The sequence below is a fragment of the Carcharhinus amblyrhynchos genome, chromosome 6, assembly GCF_965287045.1.
Source record: "Carcharhinus amblyrhynchos chromosome 6, sCarAmb.v2.hapA, whole genome shotgun sequence".
Lineage (NCBI taxonomy): Eukaryota > Metazoa > Chordata > Chondrichthyes > Carcharhiniformes > Carcharhinidae > Carcharhinus > Carcharhinus amblyrhynchos.
In genome coordinates, this window is record NC_137329.1 from 28,148,708 (window position 1) to 28,158,059 (window position 9,352).

Genomic DNA, 9,352 nt, shown 5'->3' on the forward strand with positions numbered 1-9,352 from the left:
TCCCAAGGATGTAATGGACACCATGGTGGTGTACTTTTAATTCGTGCACACAATTGACACTGTTCCACATTTTCTTTAAACTGAGTGTTCAGATCTGGCCACCAAAAATAATTATGTGCTAATTTCTTCACCTGGACTATATCAGGATGTCCTTCATGTGGTTGTTCAATAACCCTTCCATGCAGACGAGGAGGAAGATCACTTAGATTTCTCACAATAGACACCCACCTTGGATGGTCAATTTAATCTTTCATGACACATATGGTTTCAAGTCAGGATGTGTATGATGCATTTCAGCTATCATTCCTTTCAATACTATATCTATCATCTTCCCCATCACAGAATCATTTCTAGTATGTCTCTGGACTTGAGAAGCTGTCACAGGCAAATGATGCACTAGCAAAAAATAAAAAAAAACAAAACTAGTTGGTGTCATCTGTTCAAAAGGTTAAGGTAAGTGTGATAATTCATAAGCATTAGTATGACACTCTTACATCATTGGAGTGTGCTGGTAAGATCAGTGACCATCTTTGCAATTGGCTAGCAGCTAATGAAAGTGTGCCTTTATACAGCCCAGAAATAGCAATTAAGGTTGGTAATTAGTTGATAATGTGAAATACAACCATATAAATAATGATGAAATCTTCATATGCCAAAAACTATACTTAGTGCTTCTTTTTCCTAACTGAGCATACTTTGATTCAGGACTAGTCAGAGTACACAAAGCAAAAGCTATTGCTGGTTCTTCTCACAAAGGCATAATATGTGAAACTACTGCCCCTACTCATAAGGTGACATGTTGCAATCAAGCAGTATTGGTAACTTTGGATTAAAATGAACCAATACTTCAGACTTTTGCAAAGCGTCTTTGACATCCTTACATGCTCTGTCACATTCTGTTGTCCACTCCCATGACTGTTTTACCTAAAGTATATTGTGCGTTTGTTTCCAAAATGTAGCTAAGTTAGGAATAGATTTGCCATAATAATTTACTAATTCCAGGAATGGCCTTAAATTGCATTACATTTGTCAGACACAGTGCTTCTAAAATAGCTTCCAGGTGCTTTTGTTGTTTTATGACGGCCTTTAGTATCAATGATATGACTCAATGTGATTGACATCTGGAAGAAGTCTTCATACTTTTCTTTCTTAATATGCAGACCACATGGATGAAAATATTCTAATGTTGCTTCCAAGTTATTCAAGTGCTCCTGTTCACTGGACCCTGCCATGAGAATATCATCCAGGTAACATTGTACACCAGAGAGACCACTTAAAATCTGATCTTTGGAATAGTGCTAGTGCGGATGTTATTCAAAAATGCAACCTTTATAATGAAAAAGACCTTTATGAGTAAAGATGATATGCAATGGTTGAGGTTCAGCGGCTGCAATCATATGTAATTATGCTTGTAAAAGATAAATCTTCTTCAATTTCAGCTCACTTGATAACCCAGCAAACAAATCTTCAATTAAAGGAAGCAGATATTGATCAGCACACAACACTAATTTATGGTTGTTTTGAAATCACCATAAACACTAACCGGACTATCTGGTTTCATGACAGATACAACGTAGGTAGCTGAGTCACTCATTGTAACCGGTTCAATCACACCCGATTTAACAAGTTGTACTAATTCTTCTTTGATCTTGGAACGAATTGCATACAACACAGCCCTTGCTTTGAAATTTTTTGCTTGACTATTATGCTTTATGTTGAGTTTCACTTGAACTCCCTTTATTGAGCCTGCGACTTTATATACACTCTTGCTTTTATCCAGAAGGTACTGTGGGTCTGTTTTGGCATTGACCAGTCTGTTGACAGCACTCCAGTTAAGCTTTATTTTGTTCTAACCATGATCTTCCAAATAGAGCTGGAAAATTGCCATGTACCATATAGAGAAGCAATTCTGCTGTTTGTCCATCAAGGTGGCCATAACGTAACCTTTTCACAGCATAATCTCTTCCTTGTATGTCCTTAAAATCACATCAGCTGATTTTAAAGAAAAATGCTTCAGCTTTTGTTGGTGTGTAGTCCCAGGAATTAAAGATACAGCAGCACCAGTATCAACTTCCATCCTAATAGGTTGTCCACTTAACTTTGGAATCACCCAGAATCTATCTAATTCACTCTGTATGGATGAGATGTTCAGTTGAAGCTCTTCATCATATTTCTGAACATTCTCTTCTTCACTGTTGTAATTCTTTTCTTCCATGTTGTAAATTTTTTTATTGAATGCAACTTATTCTCCTTGAAGATACCCAGATTCCTCTTCTGAATATTCTTCTCAGGGGAAGCTGGTTTTACCCAAGAAGCATTTGCAATATGACCTATTTTGCCATAATTCTTGCACTGACTATCATTGCTCCAGCTTCCACTCTCGCCCAAACTTGTGTTCTGCAGTCGTGGAGCATGATTCCAAACTCACATTGCAACGGTTGAAAGACGATGATTGGAGATTGGCAGTTGAGCTTTGACAGTTGACCCTATTCATGATTTCAACCAAAACCAATTCTAAATTGCTATCCACTCCTTTATATCATGACTCAGCACCACTTTGAAACCTTCCCTGATCAATAATGCCACCCTCACTCCTTTCCCAATTGGTCTGTTCTTCTGGAACATCGTATAGCCTGGAATATTGAGCGCCCAGTTCTGGTCACCCTGCAACCACATTTCTGTAATAGCTAATACAGATTATTCATATATTGCAATCTTTGCTATTAACTTATCTATCTTGCTGCATGCAAATACTTCATGCATTCAGATAAAGAATTTCCTTGTTTTACCTATGTCATTGGTGCCTACATGGACCATGACCCTGGATCCTCCCCTTCCCATGTGCAGGTTCCTCTCAAGCCCACAGCAGATGTCCCAAACTCTGGCACTGGACAGGCAACACAGCCTTTGAGTCTTTCAATTCTGGCCACAGAGTACAATGTCTATTTCCCTGACAGTACTATCCCCAGTTACAACTACATCCGTCTTTCTCCCTCCATTTCAACAGCTCCCTGAACCATGCTGCCACGGTCAGTTCACTCATTCTTCCTGCAGTCCCCTCTCTCATCCACATAAGGAGCAAAAATCTCATACCTGTTGGCCAGGGACAAAGGTTGAGAGTCCTGCAGCACTACCCCTTGGATCCCTCTATCTCCCTCATTCACAGTCACATCTTCCTGTCACTGACCACAGGCCAAATTCAAGGTAGTTAATCTAAGGGATGTGACTGTCTTCTGAAAGAGAGCATCCAGATACCTCTCAGCCTCCCTGATATGCCACACCATCTGAAGCTCAGACTCCAGCTCATCAACTCTGCTGCAGTTCCTTGAGTAACTAACACTTATTACAGATGTGTTCATTTGCAACCACAAAGGGGTTCATCAGCTTCCAAATCATGCATGTGCAACACATTGCCTTGTTTTATTTATTTTTAATTTGGTTTTTAAAAATTTCAATTGGTTTTTAGTTTTTCAATCTGTAAAATATTTATGCTCTTTCATCCTGTCTTCACCACTATCTCATCCTGTCTCCTCCGTTCTCCACGCGCTCTTTTATTCTGTGTCTCTGTCGCTCTCCTCACTCTTTTATTCTGTGAAATCATTGCTCTCCTCACTCTATCCTGTGTTTCTGCCACTCTCCTCGTGTTCTTTAGTCCTTTTCACTGTCAAATAACTGTAGAGCCTCGTAGTTATTACCACAAGCAATTTGTTTGCAATTTTATTTGCTTGTACTAAGTACTGAAAACGCTCTGCATAGAACGCCTTGATTCATTTTCTTCATTGAAAGGATCATGGAGTCTAACTGACTTGCCATTTCTCTTGTAGGCACTAGTGACTCAAGACTGCTCAGTCTATTTCTTTACTGGCTTCCCAGTACTCCCCATTTTAACTTGGAGACAGTTAATATGATGTATTTTTTTCAAACGGCCCCAGCCTTACAGCCGAGCATTCCTTCTTTTCAAATATTCCGAATACTGCCTGGAATCTCACACTTCTCTGATCAGAAAAGCCCCCTCTTTTAAACCACACAGTGAGCTTCCACCCTTTTCAATTGCGTAGTCTCCCGCTTAGCCAATGCAACACGTGTTTTTTTTTCACTGTAAGAAAATATAATTTTTTTCCTTTGTTTTTTTCTTACTTGGTCTTCCTTCACCGGCACTTCAGTCCTTAATGATGTTGTTGATTTTCCCCAGCTTTGCAATACTTGAAATGCGAGAACCCACGTGTTTTTTTTCTACTTCAGATCTTTTCTTGATGTTCTCAATGAAACAAAATCCCGACTCGTTGACAATTTTCTTTTTGTAATGTCCTAACTTTGTTAGGGGTTGTGGCTTTTAACAAAAATAATGTGGTTTGCACATGTGGATTCAAAGTAACACACAACAGGTTTATTGAGAGATGTTCACTGCACAGAACAGAAAATGAAACACCCAAAGACATCACCTTCAAATCATGTCACTGACTCTTAAAGCAACCACAGAATTGAACAGGTATTTTGTCTGTGTTCACTGTAGAAGAATGAGAAAACATCTCAAATTTACTTGAAAGTCGAGAGATAATAGGCAGGGAGGAGCCTAAAATCATCACTGAGTAAAACATATTGGGAAAACTGTTTGACATAAAGGCTGACATGTCCCCAGGACCAAATGTCCTGCACTCTAAGGTCTTAAAATAAGTGATTGCAAAGGCATTGGTTATAATCTTTCAAAATTCCTTCAAAATTCTTAATGCAATCAGACAAGTTGACGTGGTTTTGTGAAATCACGTTTAACTAATTCATTTGAGTTTTCTGAAAAAGTAACAAGCAAAGTGGGTAACAGGAAACCTTCAGATAAAAGCAAATTACAGCAGATGCAGGAATCTGAAACCAAAAGAAAATATGCTAGAAAATCTCAGCAGATTTGGCAGCGTCTGTAAGGAGAGAAAAGAGCTGAATATTCGAGTCCAGATGGCCCTTTGTTAAAGCTAAAAGGCAGAGAAAGTGGGAGGTATTTATACTAGGGAACCTTCAGATGTGGTGTACTTGGATTTCCAAAAGGCTTTTGATAAAGTGCCGCATCAAAGGTTATTGCACAAAATAAGAGCTCATGGTGTTGGAGATAACACATTCCCACGGATAAAGGACTGGTTGGCTAATAGGAAGCAGACAGTAGAAATAAATGGGTCTTTTTTTGGTTGACAAGCTGTAACTAGGCACACAGATCAGTACTGAAGCCTTAACTAATTACAATCTACTTCAATGATTGGATGAAGGGAGCAAATGTATTGGAGGTAAATTTGCCGATGACCCGAGATAGGTGGGAAAATAAATTGTTAGGAAGTGGTAAAGAGTCTAGAAAGGGATATGTGAGTGGACAAACATTTATCAGATGGAGTAGTATGTCTGAAAGTGTGAACTTGTCCAATCTGACAGAATGATAAAGCAGTATTCTGTTTATGAGGAGCAATTGCAAAACTCAGTTGTACAAAGGGATCTGGATGACCTAGTACATCCTCACAATAAGTTAAAATGCAGATACAGAAAGTGATTAGGAAAACAAATGGAATGTTGGTGTTTAGTACAAGAGGTCTTGAATATATAGAAAAGTTTTACTTCACGGTACAGGGCCTTGAGGAGGCCACATCTGGAATACTGTGTACAATTTTTGTCTCCCTATTTGAAAAATAATACATTTGCATTAGAAGCAGTTCAAAAAAGGTGCACTTGAGAATTCTTGAAATAAGACTTACCTTATGAAGAAAGGTTGATCAGGTTGGACCTATGCCCATTGGAGCTTAGGTAATCTTATTGAAATATATAAGATCCTCAGGGGACTTAACAGGGTGGATAATGGGAAGAAGTTTCCTTTCGTGGGAGGGACTAGAACTAGGGGATAACATTTAAAAATACGGGGTCTTCCAGTGAAGGCAGCAATTAGGAGAAGTTTTTTTCTCTGAGAGTCATTAATCTGTGGAAACCCTACTCTCCAGAAAGCAGTGAAGGCGGAGTCATTTAATTTATTCAAGGCTGAGTTACACAGATTTTTGGTAGATAGGGGTGCCCAGTTATGGTAGTTGAGGAGGGGGGTGCATGGTACTAAGGAAAGTGGAGTTGAGGCCACAATCACATCATTCATGATCATACTGAATGGTGGAGGCTTAGAGGACCAAATGGCCTATCCCTGCTGTTAAGCCCCATATTCCTATGGTTTTATCGTTATCCTCAAGATTCCTCATCCTTCACATCTCTTGTCCTTCAGGTCCCTCATTCTCCCAGATTCCCATCTTCATCCTCCAGAGCCTTCATTGCCAAAATCCCCCAAATCCTCCATTCCCCAAATGCCCCATTCCCAAACACACATCCTTGGGACTCACTGATTGCCTCCTGACCCAGTGTTCAGTGAAGCTAAAGCTGCCTCATAACACAGTGTTGCATAAACCCTGGTATTTCTTTGGGAAAGAGCTATCAAATGTTCCAACTCTTGATGCAATCACAGAGCTGAGGAAAGATGGCCTCAGTTCCACTGTTCCATCATTGCAGGTCCACCCACCAAGCCTGTTGAGTCCGTGGCTGTAATGTCCTCGATAATCTCCCTCCACCAACACATCAGCCAATGCTTTGGCATGGCTGCACTTGGCTCCCACTGCTTTCATACAGCTCTCAATGAACTGGTGCATATCCAAACGACTCACCAAGTACCTGAAACACATATCACATTTTCAACTTTTGAAAACATCAATCATGTACTGGTCATGTCAACAACAACAGAATCTGCTCACAGTAATCCTGGCAGTAAATGGAAAGGGAGTTAAGGTCTGAGGGGTATTGGGACAAAAGGACAGCTGAGACTGGGTTGCAGAGGGATTGAAAGAGAGGCTCAGGGATAGGGATTCAGAAACTGAGTGACAAAGGGACTGAAACTGAGGGACTGAGACTGACGAGGAACTGAAATTGAGGGACAGAGACCCAGGGACAAGGTTGTGTCTCCTGGGAGACAGAAAGACCGAGCAACACAGGTTGAAGGACATAGACTGAGGGAACACAGATTGAGGGATCAATGGGCAGGGACTGAGGACAAAGGGTCCCTGAGGGGCTGGGGAACTAAAGGACAGATTGAAGGCTAGTAACTGAGGGATAGCTGTTTGAGGGGCCAAGGGTTTGATAATTGAGGGACAGTTGACTGAGGGACAAAGGGGGTCTGATAATTGAGGGGTTGAGGGACTAAGGGACAGATTGAAAGCCAGTAACCGAGGGACAAAAGGGGGTTTGATAATTGAGGGGCTGGAGGACTAAGATTGAAGGCAAGTAACTGAGGGACAATGAGTCTGATAACTGAGGGGTTGAGGTCTATGGGGGAGAAGTAAGATTGAAGGTCAGTGACTGAGGGACAAAGGGCCTGATAACTGAGGGACAGCGAACAGAGGGTCTGAGGGACAGACTGAAGACTAGTAACAGGGCCAAATGCGGTCTGGAACTAAGGCTGCGGACCGGGGAGGGCGGGAGACTCTCTCCACCTGGCCATATCCCGCCGGGACCCTCAGCCCTCGAAACGCGCGAGGACCGGGGATCCCGGGCCCGGTTGCTATGGAGACCCGCGGCCCGCGTGCTCAGAGCGGGAGCTCCGCCCTCAGGAACAGGTACTGGCGCGAAATATAGAATACATACACACCCGCTACCGTACATCACATCTATAATGGGTATAAATCTGTATAATATATACAAACACAAAGATATACTGAAAATATACTATATATACACAATATATGATATATATATCGGCGGTGCCTTGTGTTTAATATGATTATTTCTTGCAGGTAAGTGTTTGCAAATGGCAACCTGCACCATATTGTTTATAAACTACACACCAGTCCGCTGTATGCTCGACATATATTGTGTGTCCAACATATAATGTACACAATATATATCATATATAATACAATATACATGATACACAGATCGACATGGTGTACATGTACACTATATTTACAGTATGTCCAATATAAATAACAGTACATGTTGCATATAAAATGTACAATACGTCCATATACAATATATAATGCAAGCAGTATACAAAATACATTCATAGTTAAGGAATTAGCAACAGGACATTTAGACAATCAGAATACAATTAAGCAGAGTCAACACGGTTTTTTGAAAGGGAAATCATGTTTTCCAAATTAATTAGAGTTCTTTGAAGATGTAACAAGCAGAGTAAAGAAAGAGAAATCAGGATATATAGAATGGGATTTTCCTCTCCCCCCGCAGCGTGTTTCGATGCAGTAGGAGGTGTGCCACTCACTGGTGGTGGACATTATGATCTTGCCGTTGCCGATGAACTCTTCGGTTGAACGCACCCCTTGCCACTGGGAAACCTATAGCAAGGGTGCGTTGTCTGTGGGCCCATGAAGATCCCATCAGCATAAACACCATCAAGATTTCGGCAGCAGTGCATTTGGCTAAAAGGCTTTAAATAAACTAACATCTAAAAGGTTGTTACACAAAATAAGAGATCATAAGACCAATAAGATAGAGCAGAATTAGGCCACGCAGCCCATCGAGTCTGCTCTACCATTCAATCATGGGTAATATTTTTTCTCATCCCCATTCTCCTGCCTTTTCCCCATAACCCCTGAACCCCTTATTAATCAAGAACCTATCTATCTCTGCCTTAAAGACACTCAATGACCTGGCCTCAATAGCCTTCTGCAGCAAAGAGTTCCACAGATTCACCACTCTCTGGCTGAAGAAATTCCCCCTCATCTCTGTTTTAAAGGATTGTCTCTTTAGCCTGTGATTGTACCCTCTGGTTCTAGTTTTTTCTACTAATGGAAACATCCTCTCCATGTCCACTCTATCCAGGCCTTGCAGTATCCTGTAAGTTTCAATAAGATCCCCCTCATCCTTCTAAACTCTAATGAGTATAGATCCAGAGTTCTCAACCATTCATAAGAACATAAGAACATAAGAAATAGGAGCAGGAGTAGGCCATCTAGCCCTTCGAGCCTGCCCCGCCATTCAATAAGATCATGGCTGATCTGTTGTGGCTCAGTTCCACTTTCCCGCCCTCTCCCCATAACCCTTAATCCCCTCTCTTATCAAGAACAGCTCTTCATTCCAGGAATCATTCTTGTGAACCTCCTCTGGACCCTTTCCAAGGCCAGCACATCATTCCTTAGATATGAGGCCTAAAACTGCGCACAATACTCCAAATGGGAGCTGACCAGAGCTTTATACAGCCTCAGAAGTACATCCCTGCTGTTATGTTTTAGCCCTCTCGACATGAATGCTAACATTGCATTTGCCTGCCTAACTGCCAATTGAACCTGCACGTTAATCTTAAGAGAATCTTGAACAATGATTTCCACGTCCCTTT

General features: G+C 41.1%; 1 protein-coding gene across 1 annotated transcript in view; it reads right to left on the bottom strand.

Moving 5' to 3' along the window:
* The window catches only part of LOC145343661 (putative oxidoreductase YjmC), a 48,155-nt gene extending 39,746 nt beyond the window's left edge, over window positions 1-8,409 (bottom strand). The window contains exons 1-3 of the mRNA XM_080189829.1: window positions 8,279-8,409; window positions 7,499-7,684; window positions 6,530-6,678 (exon numbers count right to left, since the gene is read on the bottom strand). Coding sequence (XP_080045955.1) covers window positions 6,530-6,678; window positions 7,499-7,684; window positions 8,279-8,409 — 466 coding nt within the window. The remainder of the gene's footprint in view (window positions 1-6,529; window positions 6,679-7,498; window positions 7,685-8,278) is intronic.
* Window positions 8,410-9,352: the final 943 nt, after the last annotated feature.